Source organism: Lactuca serriola, chromosome 5, assembly GCF_051521515.1.
Source record: "Lactuca serriola cultivar US96UC23 chromosome 5, Lser_US96UC23_V15, whole genome shotgun sequence".
Taxonomy (NCBI): Eukaryota; Viridiplantae; Streptophyta; class Magnoliopsida; order Asterales; family Asteraceae; genus Lactuca; species Lactuca serriola.
In genome coordinates, this window is record NC_136412.1 from 90,135,799 (window position 1) to 90,156,477 (window position 20,679).

The 20,679-nt window shown below is 30.8% G+C and overlaps 1 protein-coding gene across 2 annotated transcripts; it reads left to right on the plus strand.

Moving 5' to 3' along the window:
- The first annotated feature begins 797 nt into the window (after positions 1-797).
- Positions 798-15,477, plus strand: LOC145052755 (palmitoyl-monogalactosyldiacylglycerol delta-7 desaturase, chloroplastic-like). Of its 2 annotated transcripts, XM_079000625.1 has the most exons (6): positions 798-958; positions 1,100-1,160; positions 1,655-1,795; positions 1,931-2,071; positions 14,881-14,987; positions 15,061-15,477. In XM_079000625.1, exons 1-6 carry the CDS (start codon positions 807-809, stop codon positions 15,272-15,274), a joined length of 816 nt encoding a protein of 271 aa, XP_078856751.1. In that variant the 5' UTR covers positions 798-806; the 3' UTR covers positions 15,275-15,477. The 2 variants fall into 2 exon arrangements, with proteins under 2 accessions (XP_078856751.1, XP_078856750.1); XM_079000624.1 differs by having other exon boundaries at positions 798-1,160.
- The last annotated feature ends 5,202 nt before the right edge of the window (positions 15,478-20,679 follow it).

The window sequence follows — 20,679 nt, forward strand, 5'->3', positions numbered from 1 at the left end:
GGAAGGAGCCGGCGTGGTAGCTGCACATCATACACACACGTCAGATTCCGCACTATGAGATTCATTGGGATTGTACTCTAACATTATCACTATTTTACGATTTGGGTTTTTAGACATTATACAATGTTTTATGAGATGTTATGATTCAACAATATTTTCCTACGAATGTTTAATTAAATTAATTAATTAAAATGAAATTTTTGGACGTGAAAATTGGGTCATTACACGCGGATCGCCGTTTTCGAGCATTATCGGCGACACCTTTAGCGGCGACGTGTAACGCGTCAATTACATGTCGCCGCTATTGCCCCATGTCGCCGCTAAAGGTGTCGCCGATAATACCAAGATTTCTTGTAGTGAATGACCAACATGTCCTACAAATAGTATCTAGGATTAAATTAACTTTGTTTGGTAATAGTTTTATTTTTATATCATATGAAAAATACATATCCAAAGAAAAATTCGTTTTAGATTCCAGACTAAATATTGCCTACAAAGTAAAAAAAATATATTCTGAACTTTCAATAACATGTCCAAAAGCCGCACATCAAATGTGAAATTTCAAGAAAATATTATGTTTTTTTAAATACCAAAAGAAAGTAACGATACAAGGACATAAAAATATGTCATTTAATTGAAAAAACGATGATAATTAACATTTAAATTTAAAGGGTTAGAGATTTTTATTTTTATTTTTTTTATTTTCTTTTAGAAGTAGTTAGGTGGAGATATTTATCTCTAAATATTAGTTATTTATACCTACATACCAAAAGAAAAACACAAACTACTTTCCACAATTGAAAAATATGACAAACTTATTGGTGCCACTCTCCGACTCTCATGGTAGAAACCAATCAGATCATCAGAAAATACCGTTTTCCAATGTGGTGGTCACAGGAACTAGGAACTATTTTTCGGGTCGAAAATGGCAAACAATAGACATCCAAGCGGCATCATGGTTTACTTTTTTCCATTTACTTGCCCTCTTTGCACCATTTTCATTCACTTGGGATGCTTTTTGGGTTGCATTCGTTGGTTACTTGCTAACAGGAATGTTAGGCATAACACTCTCTTACCATCGACTTTTGTCTCACCATAGTTTGAAACTTCCCAAATGGCTCGAGTACACGTTTGCTTATTTTGGGGTCCTAGCATGTCAGGTTTGTATTTAGCTTCATCAGAAATTTAATTTTGCTTAAACTGATTAAGAGTGGTTTTAGTTGTACAAAATATATTGAGGATTGAACGAATAAACAAGATAATGATATTGGTGATCATTTGATGTAATTAAATTTTTATATGACGTAAGAATAGCTAACTCGCTATTTATTTAAAAAATAAAGTAAGAAGCACAATAACTACTCGCTCAAATCTATATATGATCACAATCAAAAATATATTTTGTAGTTATTTTGAGAAAAGAAAATTGAAAATATATAAAATCATGAAATTTATAAATAAAGCTCTGTCATTAATAATTATATAAATAAAAATAAATTATATTACAAGCTTTTCATTATATTCCATGATTGTATGAGAAAAAACAGGTATCATATTCTTTTTCCAATAAAATAAATCACAATGGATTCATTTTTTATTTCATCATACCAAATAATACTCTATTTATATTTTATTTTATTTTATTTTCACATAGGGAGATCCAATATTTTGGGTGAGCATCCATAGATACCATCACAAATATGTGGATTCGGATAATGATACACATTCACCAATAAACGGGTTTTTGTTTAGTTATGCCGGTTGGTTTTTCGACAATGGTTACATAGTTGAAAAGGTATCATGATATTCTTTAATTAAAATTGTAATTTATGATTAAAAAATATATTGTTGCAATAGTTTTTATTTGAATCTTATGCGAAAAGAATACAAAACATCCTAAAACAATATTATATTGGTTGTCTTAATGCAGTATTCAGAACGTAAAAATGTGGAAGATTTAAAAAAACAGACGTTCTACAGGTTTTTACAAAAAACATACATGTGTCATTCACTTGGATGTGGTGTTCTCTTGTATGCTTGGGGTGGATTTGCATACCTCGTTTGGGGCATGGTATGATATCTTTATTTGCATTTATTTCTTAGATTCTAATTACATATTGATTTCTCATTTATTTCATTTGAATACATGATTTATATGAACTTATGTCTTTTATCATTTTATGTACTAAATTATTCGATACAAAAAGATACATTTGTTTGATAAAAACCACCTACACATGCTCAAATAGGACGCTAAAAAAATAGGGTTGCCATGAACCGATATTAGTGTGTGTATAACGAAACACATTTATCGTTTCCTCGTGATACAAATGCAAAACCTCTTGTAAAATTTTATCAACATCTTGACCGTTTCTCCTTTGGTTTTTAGGTTGTTGTATAATTTGTTCATCTTCGAAACACACTTTAAAGTTTCTCAAAACTTTAAATTTAGTTGGTGTTTAGTATGTTAGTCATCACCAATATCCAATTCCTTGCGAAATCTTTTAGTAATGCATAGCCATAAATCCTCAATTGATTGCATTTCCTAGCTGTGAATCCTATGAAAAGTCAACCCAATATTGTGTCAACATTAACTCTTCTGTCGGAGTCCACCCTTTATGCTTTCCCTTTGTTTTTTTTTTCCATTGATTCTTTTCCTTTGGGGGTGGAGGGTGAAGGGGTTGAGTTTCATGTATTGTTGAGGGGGGATTGAATGGGGGCATCAATTTAGGGATGATTAACCAGGATAGACACATCGAAAATGAAAATGTTTCCGGTTTGCGTGGTTGAACTAGAAAGACAAGGATTTATTCTACCATATATTTAGGGTTGGGTGTTTGTATTAATTTGTGTTGTTAAAATGAAAGAAATAGAGATGAAATGGTAGATAATGATGTGATTTTAATAGTGGATTAGAATGGGTATTTTGTAATGTCCTGATTTTCAGAATAATTTTCATTAAAATAAGATAAAAAAAACCATTTTAATAAGTGATAATCTAAATAAAATCATTGCTCATAAACCCAATTCCAAAATCAGAGTATTAAAAGAAAACAATACGAAATTTCAAAACATAATTTGCTAACGTATGTGCACAGTCACGCCTTCTTCTTCCCACGATCCTCATAAGTACCTGAAACATTTAATCGACAACTGTAAGCACAAAGCTTAATGAATGACCCAAAATATCACACACCACAATATACATAGAACTAGACGAATGCCCGCGCGTTGCGCAGAAACATTTATATAACTGAAATCTTTACATGTTTTTTTTTAAATATAACAATAATGTTATTGTTAAATTTGATATAATAATTCATATACTAAGAAGATATAATATATTGATTATTTTGAAGAGTAAATTAAACGAATGGTCCCTATGGTTTGGCATGATTTGCGTGCTTGGTCCCTAACTTATCTTTTTAACTTTGAAGGTCCCTACTATTTGTTTTTGTTACACACTTTGCCCATACTAATTGTTTTTGTTACGTGTTTGGTCTTTGTCTTACCTAAAAAGACTATTATTTAAATAAGGAAAAATTATGGGGTAGGTAAGGTAAGGTGAATGGGTGAGGTTGACGTGTGTTTATTTAAATAAATTAGAAAATGAAGGAAAAAAATAGTCTTTTTAGGTAAGACAGGACCAAGTGCGTAACAAAAACAAATAGTAGGAACCTTACGAGTTAAAAAAATAAGTCAGGGACCAAACACGCAAATTACTCTAAATCATAGGGACCATTCATGTAATTTAGTCTATTTTGAATTATATGATAATATATACATCTATTAAAACTGCATAATCTCAATCTTTTGAATGACATCTACTCGCATGTTACTCATGAATAAAATAAAATATAATATATATAGTTTAATGTTATTTATAGTTCTAGTTATTATTAATTAATTTTTTAAAATTTATTTGCTTAACATTTTAATTTCTATCACTGTAATTATTTAATACATCAAACAATTTTTTTTTGTTTTTAAAGGTAACATATACATACATATATATATATATATATATATATATATATATATATATATATATATATATATATATATATAGTTATTTTTAACTATTGTCATTGTAAGTTATTTTAAGCTAATTATTTGAAAACTTTTAACGATTATAAAAATATCTTTAGGAAATATTTTAGTTAAATTGATATTACAATTTAATTTTTGCATTTAGCACAATTGATCATTTTTAACTATTCACAAAATATTCTTTTGGTTTTTTAAGTGGAACTGAAATTTATATTGAAGTTGACCCTGTAATGTTATATTTAAATTAACAATTTAAGTATTTTGTCAAAACTGTTCAAAAGTTGTAGCTTTAAAATGATAATGGTTTACATACAACAACATATTAATTCTAATAAATTAAATATAATATGTTAAAAGTTAAAGACATAACTTTATAAGTAGAAATAAAAATATTATTTTAATACTAAAATTTAGTTTATTTATGATTACACATTAGGTTTGATACTTATTTAACCTTATTAACCAACTTATAATCATTATTAGAGACACACTATAATTTATGACTTTTAACTATTTACAAAATATTCTTTAAGCTGTTTAAGTTGAACTAAAATTTATATTTAAGTTGATTATATAAGGTTATATTTAAATTAACAATTGCAGTATTTTATACAAATTGTTCAAAAGTTATAGTTTTAAAATGATAATGGTTTACATACAACAACATATTAGACCTAATAAATTAAGTATAATATGTTAAAAGTTAAAAACATAACTTTATAAGTAGAAGAAAATATATTCTTTTAATATTGAAATTTAGTTTATATATGATTACACTTTAGGTTATATTTATTTAACCTTGTTATATTTATTTAACCTTATTAACCAACTTATAATCATTATTAGAAAGAAATTGAAAAGTCATGGAAGTTTCAAATGAATGTGGTGAAAGGAAAAATGAATGGGAGTTTCAAATGAATGTGGTGAAAGGAAAAATGCTAGTTTTATAAGTATATAATGATACATACAATAATCGCCTTCAGCACAAAGCTGATTCGCCCATGCCTTCAGCATAAAGTCGGTCTGCACCTTTGGCCTTTAGCACAAAGCTAGTTCGCCATGGCCTTCAGTACAGAGTTGGTCCACCCCTTTTGGCCTTCAAAATAAATTTGGACCGCCCTCAACTCTATATAAATATAAATATATATATATATATATATATATATATATATATATATATATATATATATATATCAAATAGATACACAGACAATCCAACACCACATATAACTAACTCTCTAGTAATCATGTCTAACGGAATACTATAGTATAAACACATCCTATCTTATAGAGAATATATGCTACAATATATAGTATAGTGAGAAAACTCACCTCAATAGAGTCCAAAAATCCCATCGGCATGCGAATATTCACAAAGGTCGGTCCCATGATGTCACACCCCAAAACCGGAACGGCGGAAACGTTCTGGGGTGGATGACGTCATGTCAAGTATCACAACATATGCAGTATAGTAATCAAAGTACAACAACCATTGCATTAATAGTAATAATTTTACATAGGTTACATTTCATAGCAACATCAAAGTAATACAAGGAATAATATAGATGCAACTTGGTACTAGGCTGACTTCACAAAAGCTCTCGGGATGTACTTGTCTATCGATGACCTGAGAATACAAGTTATTTTGAAAGCGAGTATCAACATTTTTATAATGCTAGTGAGTTCATAAGTATTTAGTGTCATTTGTATAAATACGCATTTTAATTCAAAAATAACTTTATGAAAGATAGTAGTCTAGAATCTACGGTGTATTAGCGTTTTTCCCAGAAAATCCTATATTTTCTAAATAAAAGCAGTTTTCTACCAAGACCCGATAGATTTAGGTTTTAAGGATTAATTTTCCCCAAAATACTATCATTACCAAAATACAGCTTGGACTTTTAAAGGAATTATGAGAAAATCACAAGTAAAAATACTAAGGGAAAATAACATATACCTCAGCAGTAATACTGTTGACTAAAGCAAAAGAATACATAGACTCCAGGAGAGTACCGAATGAATAATACGCCTGGCTCAGTCTAACACAAAAAGCACAGACTCCAGACAGTATCAGATGAACGATACAGCTAGCAAAGTCTAAAACAAAAGGTGAATGTGAACTCATATGTAACCATGCTGATTGACGATAGAGTATCCGATGACCCTCCAGGTCACGCGTAGAGGTAGTGACATTATGTCACCCATGGGCCTTACCGGCGCGGACTGTAGCTAGCAGTCAAGGTGTGGGAGTGTCGGTCCCGTATAGATCTATACACATGATGTTCGCTCTCCTTCTCGGAGACTTTGGTTACACGGAGATGGCGCTATGAAGCGTCGTAGAGGGAAATAGTGTATCACATTCTATCTAAAGTATTATAATATTAGTATAGATTCAAGAATGAACTGATTCCTGAGTGATTCTTCGTACTAGAGAGATAGATAGATAGATAGAATATATATATATATATATATATATATATATATATATATATATATAGAGAGAGAGAGAGAGAGAGAGAGAAAGAGAGGGTAAATAGAATCTCCTAACTATTCCTATAATATTTACTAGGGTTCTAGAAACATGAATAATGGAAGGATGCCTTTACTACCCAAAGGCGATGAACTGGCTGAGAGAGCTTTTATGTCCATAGTTGTATACATGATATATAACTAATATTTAAACAACCTTCGGACGGATAACCGATACCCCGAAGCCAAATCCAAACAAGGAAAAGGAATCAAAGCAAGTTAGCCTTCCTAAGTCCTTTAAACATTACTTATATAACTATACACATATGGGCATGCATTTAACAAAATAAAAGCATAACAAAAACTTGGGTAATACTTTTGGAAAACTTTATAAAAAAGAATTTATGACTCGATATCAGTTTATAAAACAAGCTTTTGAAAAAGATTTGATAAAACAGTTTAAGTGAAGAAAACCTTTGGAAACCCCTTAACAAGAAATTACGACTTCATGTCTCTTTAGTAAACAAGCTTTGAAAAACTTTGGATAACCTTTAATTATCTAAAAAGGTATATTCATACTTTAACAAGATTCGAAAACATGATTTGGAAATCTTAAGCTGGATAAAGCAGTTTAACATGCAAAAATCTATTTTGCTATACAGTTATTAATCACATGTGATTTGTCTAAGAACTGTATAGTTCAACTTGTATTCCCCCCCCCCCCCCCCCCATAAAACAGTTAAAATCATTTAAAAGGTTGATTTAGGGGTATGAACTCACCTGTAGCGAGTGGATCGGATGGAAGTGTCAGTTGAGTGTTTGGTGTCAAGTGAAGACTTGAACACACTTAATGACCCTAGTAACATATGAAGACATATGTTTACATATAATTAGTGATTATAACACTAATTAAACACGTACAAACATCCTAATGTGCAAAAAAACACTTTGGTCAAGTGCTAGGAGGTTATTGGGTTGCAATAAAGGAGTGTATGGCTTAGATAGGGAGTTTGCTTTTCAAGAGTAAACCCTTTAGGGGAGATTTCGGCCCAAAGACCATATCTCCATGAGTTTACAACCGTAAACTCATGGGTGGAGTGTTTTTGGATGTTCAATGGTCTTATATTGCACAAGGGAAGGTTCTAGAGTTGATTCAAGGGCATAGGGAGAGACTAGGGCTTCAATTGGACCATTTAGGGGAGTTCACAGCTGTAAACATAGTGTTTACGACCGTAAACTCTTACTTGTCCCTTCACTTCATGTTTTGATGGTTCTAGGTTAAACACACATGTTTCTATTCCATTATACAAGCCATGGAGGGAAGTTAGGGCACCATTTGACCTTCTTAAGGGAGTTTACGGCCAAGGGACCAATCCTTGGGGGGTTTACGTTCGTAATCTCTTAAGGTCTTGGTTTCTTTGATGTTTAAGGTCCCTACTTAGATGGTGGTTGATTCTAGACATTAATCCAAGCCATAGGAGGTGTTTAAGGGCAATTTAACACCTTAAAAAGGTGTTAACGGCCTATCAAGAGGTTTTTACGGTCCAAGAATGTTCTTGGGCCGTAAACTCATGTTTACTCCCCTAATTATATGATTTTGGGGTTCTAAGCTCATACATGCGAGTCCTTAAGTCATAGCTAAGCACTAGAAAGGATTTGGAAGGGTTTTGGGGTTTCAAAACCCCACTTATGGGTGTTTACGGTTTTGGAGTGTTCCTTGGCCGTAAACACATGATTTTGAGGGTTTTGGATGATTTAAACACGGATTTGCATGCATACCAAGTTAAACAATAAGCTAGGAAGGATTACTTACGATTTTGGAGCTCGAAAAGGGCATTTTTGGATCAAAGTCAACTTGTAGAAAGAGGGTAAAGAGAGAGTGGAAAGAGTATGAATGAGGTTCACTCACCCTTATATAAGGTGAGTTTACTGCCCCAGAGTTTACCGCCCGAGTTTACCGCCCGAAAACTCTATCTTATGAGGTTTATGACATGATTTTTGGTGTTAGGGCTTTAGTGGTTATTTTCTAAGACTTGATCATTAAGTGTGAAAAGCTCGAAATACTAAAATGGATTTTAAATTTGCTAAAGGATGGCGGAAATGAATTTGACTTCAAAATGAAGTGTTTGACTGTAGAAATTATATATATGAAATATTCGGGTTGTCACACATGAACCACATAAGTATAAAATACATGTCAAACCTCATTCTATAACCCAAATATAGTCAAAAGTGAAAAAGCCAACCTACTCATCAATGGAAGTGACACGACCTGGGCACCCCGCCCCCACTCCAGAAAAAAATAGTTGGTATTTGACCTTAAATGGAAAGGACTTAAGAAAACTCAAAAAGCGGTTCGCGTCCCTCCTGATCCAACACTTAATTGTTGAATTAATCTCTTAAGTCCATTCTTTCAAACTCTCAAATTTGGATCCAAATGGTGTCTTAATGGATAAATTTTCCAACTTTATTTATTAGAACACCCCAAACCAACTATATTTAAAACCATGGATTCCAAAAAGTCCAAGATCCCATTTTTCTTCAAGCATTGAGTAAAGAGCGCTCTTGCATGAACTCTCTAATCTATTTAAACCTCATATCTGAAGTTGATTGTTGCACTTAGATCATGGAGTTATCCAAACTCCATAGATCAAACCATCAAAGGAGCCAAAACATCATTAAAGCACTAAAACTCCAAATACTCATTGATCAAAAGGTGAAAACCAATAAAGCCTGAATCTATAAGACATCTCAAGGTTAAGAAGATGGACGAGGGTTAATTTATTCATTTTAAAATCTTGAATTATCAATCTTGCAAGAATACTTCACTCTAGAACCACTAAAACACGCCAAAATAGATGAGAAGAAAGAGGATAAGCTCAAACCTTCAAAGGGAGGTTAGGGTTTCTCAATGGATGTTCTAGGGTTAATGGAGGCTGAGGAATGACAAACCATTGGAGTTAATGCACCTTAAATAGCTTCAAAACCTTAAAAAAACACGTTTATCGCACAGGGTGGGAGGCACGACACGCCCCAGAAGAGGCGTTCCACTCCCTCAACACAAATCAACATATTTTTCGATTTTTCAGCATATGCAATTAATGGCTTCTTGTTTCGCCTCATCCTACTACTTTTCTTTGGACTATTAAACCCCCTACTATAGAATGTAAAAACACCATAGGGATTAGGGTGTTCAATATTTATAGGGTTGTAAATTGGTGTGTGTGTGTGTGTGTGTCTATATATATATATATATATATATATATATATAGAGAGAGAGAGAGAGAGAGAGAGAGAGGGGTTTAGGTTATAATGTGGATGACATCTATTGTATGGACGTAGAGACAATTCTAGACCAATCATTTTCAAATAATATGGAATTTTTGTATATCTTGATTTTAGGCAGGTAATTAGTCAAATCCATACATTTATGAAATTTATTCAAATCAAGTTAATTATATTAATTATTATCTATAATACTTAAAAAAACACTTATATACTCTTTCAAAAATTAAAATCCATGAACCATGCAAAATTCAAAATTTATAATTTTATAAAAGGTAGAGCCAACATTTTTTCCAATGTATGTCCCCTCCAAAATCAGAATTCTTAATCAAGAGCATTCTTAAAGAATGTTTATAAATATTCTTTAAAATAAAATGTATTTTTAAAATAATTTTAACAACACAAGAAGAATTTTCTAAATTTTAAACAATTCCTATAAAAAAAACTCTTCACTCGATGAAACGAAAACAGATGATGAATAATTACAACTACAGAGAAATAATGAAAGAATCAAACCATTCTTATTTGAAATTTACAACAAAAAATACTAGTATTCTTAAAGAATATGTAATATTCTTACAAAATATGATGTATTCTTTAAAAGAATGTGAGGTATTCTTAAAGAATATATAATATATTAATGTAAAATGCTTAGCAAAATAAATTGGGTCTTTCTTCATAATAAAGTTGATTTCTTTGATGGTTTATAGAATCAATTTGATCATTTTTTCTTTGAAATAAAATAATAGTTGTTAAGAGAATTCTAACAGAAAAAAATAGCTGCAGCTAACTAGGGCTATAAAATTATAGAAAACCAATAGAAAGTTAGTCGATTGCATAAAAAAATTGTTTATTCTAATTTTATTTTAAATGTTTTGGTTAATCTTATACCAAAAAATGAAAAATAAAGGTTTTTTAATTCCTCTTTTTCATATCTCACATACGTAGTATAATCAAAAACAAAAATACATATAATATGTATTTTTTATTTTTTGGCAGCAATTGGAAGAAAAAAAATACTTACAAAAATTAAATATCATGAAAAGGCAAAAATGGCACCAAGGTTTGATAATCGATCAATGCAAAAACGGAACATGTTCGTCAAATGATGTGGTGATGGCATTGATAGTCGGCGATTAAAGAAAGAGAGAAAACAAAGATAAATATGACTATTGATAAAATTAATAAAATTAAGGTAACTAGTCTTAGTTATAGGAGAATAATAAGGGAATTAGGTAATTAACATTATTAATTAAAAAAAATACTAATATATATTTTATTTGGTTTTTAAAATGTTTGGCTCATTTTAGTCCCTAAATCTACATAATATTTGTCAATCCACTTTTGAACCTCTCTCTCTCTCTCTCTCTCTCTCTCTCTCTCTCTCTATATATATATATATATATATATATATATACACTAGGCGAATGTCCACGTGTTGCACAGAAATACCTATATAATTGAAATTATTACAAATATATGTTGTTTTTAAATATAACAATAACGTTGTCGTTAAATTTGATATACCAATTCGTATACTAAATTGATATAATATATTGATTATTTTGAATTATATGATAATATATACATATATTATAACTGTATAATCTCAACCGTTTGAATGGTTTCTACCTGCGAGTTACTCATTAATAAAATTAAATATAATATATGGTTTAATGTTATTTATAGTTGTTGTTATTATTAATTAATTTTTTAAAATTTATTTGTTTAACGTTTTAATTTCTATCATTATAATTATTTAAAACATCATACATTGTTTTTTAATTTTAGAGGTAACAATATAATCATTTATATAGAATTATATTTAACTATTGTTATTTTAAATTACTTTAAGCTACTTATTTGAAAACTTTTAACGATTATACAAATATTTTTAGGAAATATTTTAGTTAAATTGAGATTATAATTCAGTTTTTGCATTTAGCACTACAATTTATCACTTTTAACTATTCAATAAATATTCATTGGGTTTTTTAAGTGGAACTGAAATTTAGATTTAATTTGACACTGTAATGTTATATTATAAATTAACGATTTAAGTATATTGTCCAAACTGTTCAAAAGTCATAACTTTAAATTAATAATGGTTTACATATAACAACATCTTAATCTAATAAATTAAGATGTTATTTTAATATTGAAATTAAGTTTATTTATGAGTACACTTTAAGTTTGATATTTATTTAACCTTTTTAACCAAATTATAATCATTATTAGAAAGACACTACAATTTATTAGTTTTAACTATTTACAAAATACTATTTGGGTTATTTAAGTTAAACTAAAATTTATATTTAAGTAGATCTTGTAATGTTATATTTAAATTTATAATTTAAGTAATTTATACAAATTGCTCAAAAGTTGTAGCTTAAAAATGATAATGGTTTACACCCAACAATATATTAAAACTAATAAATTAAGTATAATATGTTAAAAGTTAAAAAAAACATAACTTTATAAGTAGAAGTAAATATATTCTTTTAATATTGAAATTTAGTTTGTATATGATTACACTTTATGTTGATATTTATTTAATCTTATTAACCAATTCAGAACCTTTTTTAGGAAGAAAATGAAAAGTCATGGGAGTTTCAAATGAATGTGGTGAAAGGAAAAATGCATGGGAGTTTCAAATGAATGTAGTGAAAGAAAAAAAAATGCTAGTTTTATAAGATATAGTAGGCGAATGTCTGCGCGTTGCGCAGAAACACCTATATAGTTGAAATCTTTACAAATATATGTTTTTTTTAATATAGCAATAACGTTATTGTTAAATTTGATATAATAAATCGTATATTAAATTGATATAATGTATTGATTATTTTGAATTATATGATAATATATACATCTATTATAACTGCATAATCTCAATCGTTTGAATGACTTCTACCAGTGAGTTATACATGAATAAAATTAAATATAATATATTATTTAATGTTATTTATAGTTGTTATTATTGTTAATTAACTTGAAAATTTTTATTTGCTTAATGTTTTAATTTTTATCATTATAATTATTTAAAACATCAAACATTGTTTTTCGATTTTAAAGGTAACAATATAATCATTTATATAGAATTATTTTTAACTATTTTTATTGTAAGTTATTTTAAGCTACTTATTTGAAAACTTTAAACGATTATAAAAATATCTTTAGGAAATGTTTATTTAAAGTGAGATTACAATTTAGTTTTTGCATTTATCACTAAAATTTATAACTTTTAACTATTTACAAAATATTCTTTGGTTTTTTAAGTGGAGCTGAAATTTATATTTAAGTTGACATTGTAATGTTATATTTAAAATAACAATTTAAGTATTTTGTCCAAACTGTTCAAAAGTTGTATCTTTAAACTGATAATGGTTTACATACAACAACATATTAAATCTAATAAATTAAGTATAATGTGTTAAAAGTTAAAGACATAACTTTATAAGTAGAAGTAAATATATTATTTTAAAATTAAAATTTAGTATATTTATGATTACACTTTAGGTTTGATATTTCTTTAACCTTATTAACCAACTTATAATCCTTATTAGAAAAACACTACAATTAATCACTTTTAACTATTTACAAAATATTATTTGGCTTGTTTAAGTTAAACTAAAATTTATATTTAAGTTGATCCTGTAATGTTATATTCAAATTAATAATTTAATTATTTTATACAAATTGTTCCAAAATTGTATCTTTAAAATGATAATGGTTTACATGCAACAATATATTAAAACTAATAAATTAAGTATAATATGTTAACAGTTAAAAAATCACTTAATAAGTAGATGTAAATATATTATTTTAATATTGAAATTTAGTTTATATGTGATTACACTTTACGTTTGATATTTATTTAACCTAATTAATCAACTTATAATTATTATTAGAAAGAAATTGAAAAGTCATAGGAGTTTCAAATGAATGTGGTGAAAGGAAAAATATTTCCTTTATAATACAGTATGATATATATATATATATATATATATATATATATATATATATATATATATATATATTACAATTTTTGACCGTTAGACCTTAAAAAAAAACTATTTCCATTTTTTACCGTTTAATATATTTCAAAAAAAATAATAAATGAAAATTTAAAAAAAAAAAATCATTGGCCAATAGGAACAAGAGAGAGAACGCAAGATAAGGTAATTGCACCTTATATTCTTCTATCCTAAACGGCACCCAGAGTGTTGTGTTCGTGAGTGAGGTTTACCAAACCGTTGGATGCGTTACATCCCATATCATCGTCCATTAGGGTGAAAGCAAAAGGAGCGTAGGTAGCCTATCTCGTGTTCTCTCTGTTGTTCCTATTAGCCAACGGCCGATTTTTTGTAAGTTCCATTTTTTAAAATAAATCAATCGGTAAAAAAACATAATAAGGTTTTTTCCTTTTCTAAGACCTAACAGTCAAAAAATGCAATTAAGTGTTAACTATCGGTCATAAAATAACACATATCTATTTCTTTTTGAATTACTAAAATTATCCTTATGATTTGGTCAAAATTACATATCTAGATGTTAAATGATAATATTAAACACCCCATTCCACAAACGGTTTAAAAGGACACATGTCATTTCTTGAAACTTACTATTAAGTATGTGTTAAATATGGAGTTGGGGAAATTGAAGGGAAGGGGTGGGGATATTTGTTTCCTTTGTTTTATGTTTGTTTTTAATTTAAAATTGATAAAGTAATAAAATAAAATGAAAAAATAAATTATTAAGGGTAAAACAGTCATTGCATGTCAATATGGACAAAGCGTGCAATAAAAAACAACCCAAGGACGGTCCGAATTAATTTCTCAAAATAGAAATTAAATGTGCGTTTTGACACATGTACAAAAGACGATTGATGTAATTTACCCATAAATATATATGTGATGTGTTGTCATGTTTTCATTGGTTCTGATAGTTGTTTCCTTAATTATGTATTCTCCATTATATATATATATATATATATATATATATATATATATATATATATATATATATATATATATATATATATATATATGTGTGTGTGTGTGTGTGTGTTATATGTAGGGTGTTAGGATCGTATGGGTTTACCACATCACGTCCCTCGTGAACTCTGTTGGCCATATTTGGGGAAACCAAGCTTGGAATACTGGTGATCTCTCAAAAAACAATTGGTATGTGTGTAAGTATACGAATGAGCTAATTATACTAGAATCTAACAAAAACGATTGTCCAAATTTTGTGAAGGTGGTTAGGAGTGTTGTTGTTCGGAGAAGGATGGCATAACAATCATCATGCATTTGAGTATTCAGCTCGATATGGATTAGAGTGGTGGCAAATCGATGTTACTTGGTACGTGATACGATGTCTTGAAGCCGTCGGATTAGCATCCAACGTCAAAGTGCCAACTGACGCTGAAAAGGTTAAAAAATCATTTGTCATCTCTAATAATACATTTTAAATGATAGATCGGTTTGTGTGCAACATAAAATATACCTTCAAATAAATAAACCCAGGAATATGATTACTTTTCAACGTCGATTAATGTAAAATATGTTAGGGGTGTGTTTATTATCAAAAGTCTTTCGTCAGTGAAGAATCCCTTAATTTATGTTTTTTTTGTTGAAAACTAATATATAAGTTGAATGTTGATATGTTCTTTAATTTTGACTTATTATGTTTATAACTTCATTGAAGCCCAACAAACTTTTCTTTTATGGTTTAAAGGGTCTCTAGTGTTAATTTTTGGTACTATAGAGACATAAAGTCCATATTGACCTATTAAAAAAGGTATTAATCTCTTTTTATCCGATTTCACAGGTAAAAAAATGGTGTGGCATATATATGATACCATTGTTCTTTTGGAGTTATAAAATCATCTTGGAGGGTTGTAAAGTCAAGTCATTACTGAACCTCATAATCTAATCGACTAAGATTGTGTTTTCTTAACATAATACACTTAATCTTTAGAAAACTTAATGGGTTAATATATATATATATATATATATATATATATATATATATATATATATATATGATGGATTTCAAGCAATACATCATTCCTATGGTGTACATGCAAACCCTAATAGCTTTTGGATCTAGTTTCTCTAATGAACATGCAATTAAATATCCAAAGTTATAAACCCTAGATCTAGCATACAATTAATCATATTAACATAAAATAGGGTTTATATCTAACATTTGATTGTTATATAGCAATAACAATCATTCATTGGCTTCAGAAAGCTTAGTGCCTCAAGTGCTGCACCTCTAATGGAGTCACATACACCACTAAGCAACTTGGATGAAGAGGGAGGAGGGAGGAGGCACCAAAAACGGGTGGAAACCCTAAAGGAACTCTTAGCCACATTTTTGGGGCATAGGGGCCCTTTATATACATGTAGGCTATTAGGGTTTGCAACTAGGAAACCCTAATCTGACTGCTTAGGCCCTAAGCAGTCCATGAACTCCTTTAACATATCCCTTGGACGAATTCCTTATGGGCTTACCATAGAATTCGTCCAACCTATATATTATTAGGTAATCTATAGCCCAATTGTAATTATCTTATAATTACAACTCCAGTCCCCCTAAGTTCAATTAATCTCTTTTAGCCACAAAATTAATTCTTAATTAATTCTTGACTAATATTAATTAAACATTATGATTTCTCCTTTAATATATTATTTTTATAATATATTAATAAATCATAATTAAACCTTTCACTCCTTACTTCATCTTACATATTGTTATGGTGAAGGCAACCCAAAAGGACCATGCTCATAATCGGGTCAAGTACATACCAAAATAGTTATGGACTTAGACACTAATCCAACAGTCTCCCACTTGGATAAGTCTAATAACTATTTTCCGTGTGACTTCAGAACCTGATTAGCAATCGTAGCTTTCATAAGCCGCTGTCAACTCTGACCTTATCAGATGCGCGTGTCCTTTAGATAAGGGATCATATATTCCTCCATTCTCAAGATATCGTATAGACACAAGACATGAATTTCGATCATTCTCTCTATACTGTTTCCCGAATTCCAATTTATGACGACTGACAATAGACTACAATTGAACACATCAACTTAGTCCCGGCTTGGCCAAGTGCTTAGGTGTCATCACTAAATCATCGAGGGGCCCATATATATCGCTTGTATCCCACTTTGGGTAAAAGGAATAGATAAACTTCGACATAAATGCTCGCTTGCATTCACTGATCGAATCACACACAACAATAAGTTTTATAACACCAAGTTACTGGTGCGTTTACTTATTATCAATGTGCAACCGACCAACAAATAACAACTCACACGTCTCGATTTCAAGAATATACAATATTATCGACTCACAATCACTCGTGATATAATCCATGAAGTGATTCACGTGAGCGTGGGTTTAATCCAATACTTTAATCTTATCAAAGCACTGATGAACCTTGTAGCAAACTTGTGCTATGTCTAAACTCTTTAGACAATCTACAGACTCTTCATGGTAGTCTTCCTTCATACCTACTTCCAACGTATGACCGACTGTGGAGGTTCGAATAACCTAGTTATTTTGGAAGTCAAAACATGCAAACTGAAACACAACAATAATACATAATCCTATATGGCCCCAAACTTGTGGGAGTAAATAAAACACTTTTATTTAAACACCATATTTATTACTCATTATTCATCATTTACTGTTTCAGAAAATCAATTTATTACTCAAATTACAACAATAGTTGTACCATGCACAAAGCATGCACACTATGTTTCCTATGGTCCTTACTTTGTGAAATAGATCAATTGAAAAACTTTTGCAATGATGCTCATTTCACAATTCCCAATCCTTATCATTAGTGTTAGAACACAAGGTTCTTACCACTACTAGAATATGTTAGATTCTAACATTTTATGCAACGAGCCTTTCGCAAAATCGTAGCACAAAAGTCACCAAGACTTGGCCAATGAAATTACAAAGTACTATATTGGAAATTGTTACAAGACAATTCCATAGACGTGAAGTCTCACATTCAAAGTACATTCCTTTGAACATCCTTCTTGCATAAAATTTTCTAATCTAGACATAGATTCTCAATATCCAACTCCCAATATGGAAACAATTCCATATTTTCCATATGACAACTCATTCTTAATAGAATCTTATGAAGAGAATTGTTATCGAGAATTAAGATACGAAACAATAGATTTGAATAATAAAAGATGATGAACACATGAAGTAAATATTAATCAAATCTCGTTTTATTTAGACTGATTACAAAGTAAGCTGAAGAGAGATATTGTGTTTCGATATCATGTGTCTACTTCAAGCCTATGTCCCTATTTATAGGGAACTTACAAAAAGTATACTAAGTCTATACATTGAAACTTCGCATGCTACACTTCGCATATAAAATTGACTTAGTAAAATAACATATAAAATGCGAATCATTACAAGACACACTATTCGACTTTTACAACTAACATCTACATTCTCCCCCTTTGTAAACAGTCGATACAATTCAACTTAAAAGCTTTTGAATTGCAGAGTGAATCGTTCTTCGCACTTCTCCATACCAGGAGATCACCTTCTTCAAGTCCTTCTTGTCACCTTCATTATTTTTCTTGCAATTGTTCATACGTACAATGAAGTGCGTATATTGCGAAGAATTGTATCTTTCAATCTCTGAAGCTTTGAACAAGAACTTTTTCGGTTTGCCTTTAGTGTCTCTTCCCGAAAACACCATGCCAAATGGTTTAAGGCAAATCTCACCCACAACATACTTCGACAGAGCTGATTGTGTCAAAGTATCTTCCCATGGAACATTCACTTCTCTTCCTAGCACATTCGCTAACTCCTCATCAGTAAGTGCCAGACAATCGAAGTAGTTGTCGATATAAGTCTTCACATGTGCGAATCCGACTTTAAAAACATATGTTTCTGAGCCTTTGAGTTTGTTCTCTTCCATGTGCTTTAGAATAAGAGCTACTTGAATAAGATCGTTGCAGTTCATCAATGGAAAGTCAGCAACAGTGAAGTCGTATTGTTTGTTGTCTGCCCTGATGACAAAATATCGAAAATTTTGAAGCATGTCTTCAAACAGAACATCCTTCTTTATCGTAAGCACCTTCTTGATCTTCATCAGGGACCAGACTTTATCAGGATTCTTCCCAAGAACAGCATGAAATCTGATTTTCATGTGAGTGTAGTCATCCGGATTATCGAATTTCTCACTGATCTTGTATTGAGCTGTGATGAACAGCATTTCATTAATTGGGAAGTCCAGCTGACAGTGATCTGAGTTCGCAATGTCATAACTTCTTTTGGGCTTGTTCTCGAACTCATACATCTCCCTTCCTACAACTTTAGACTCTATCGTTTCGTAAGAGTAAAGTTTCGCAGGATCACCTTTGTTCATTGAGGGAGGATCACTTGCCCGTTGTCTCATTATGCTCTGGACTTGTCTCATTCTTTCAAGTTCAGCCTCAGCATCAGCTTTTATCTCCTCCTTCGACTTTTCATACAGGATGCCATTTCCTTTTCCTGTTACATCTTTCTGAGGTTGAGAACTAGAACCTCCTTCGTTTCCTCCAATAACAATTCCCTTGGAAATTGTTTTTGTGGTTATTGTTGTTGAAGAAATCGGTTTAGTAGGAATTGGAAGAGTTGCAACCAGTTGAGTCGAGATGACTTTTCCCACTGTTTTGGCTTCACCTTCTTTGCTTCGACTTTTCTCTCCCCCTTGCGCCCCTGAAAAACAGGCGAAGCAAGAGCCTTTTGAATAGCTTGTTCTAAAGTGTTAATCTTTAGAGACAAGAATTCGGGAGTAAGGATTTGCGAAGATGAGGAGTGCGAAACTGTTGATTTGAGCTCGGTGACCAAGTTGATCAAGTGATCAAACTTCTCCATGGTAGCAGCTTTCTGATCTTCAACAACAGAAATATTGTTGAGTTTGAGAAGTTGAGTAGAAATTTCCACAACCTGCTTATGAAGATCTTCTTGTCGCGTATTCACATCTTGAAGATCCTTCGCAAGGTCAGACTTCAACTCCTGAATTTTGAAGTTGACGCCTTCACGAACTTTCTTGACGTCTTGGATAAAAAGAAGATGTCTTTCTTTTGTAGCAGCTTTAAGGTCTTTAACTGCAGACGTAAAATTATGCCCTTGTGATTGCACTCGGAGTTCGTTATTTTTGTCGGACTGATCGACTTTCTCCATTATTCGTTTCTAAGCTCCTTTGATCATTACATCCACCTCCATTGCTGAGATTGAAGACATTCTCCCAGAATCGGCTTGCGATTGGATAATGGCCTTCAATTTTTGATTCAGTATCTTGAACTACTTTCCTGTCATCAGCATATGATCACGAATATCTTCTTCATCAGAATCAAAAGAAATGTCATTGAGAACACCTCCAAAAGCACCTCCTTCAATTTCTGGATCAGACATTTGTTGCGAAGGTGGAGGATTCTCAGGTGATTGAGATGGAAAGAGGGTGGTGAATGGGTTCTGAAGGGCATGATCGAATATGGATGAAGTGGTGGATAATGTGGTGATAGGTAAGGATATTGGTAGTATGGATGCGACACTCGGGATAGGTGCCCCCGTATCAGATACGTTGACAACCATATCCGAAATAGGTACCTCCTCAGTAACTGACTTGGTAAGAACTATTTCGAGTGGTTGTGTTTGAGAAATAGTAGTGGAAATTTGCAAAGGTTGAGAGATTGGTAAAGAAAATGTTACCATGGTTGTGACGGGTGGTGTTTCTGGGACAATTTCTTCGTCTGATGATTCATTGCGAATCACCATCTTCCTCTTCTTGCCCAGAGTTCGTTGCATGTTTTTCGCAACGTCTTCTGCCCTTTGGCGTTT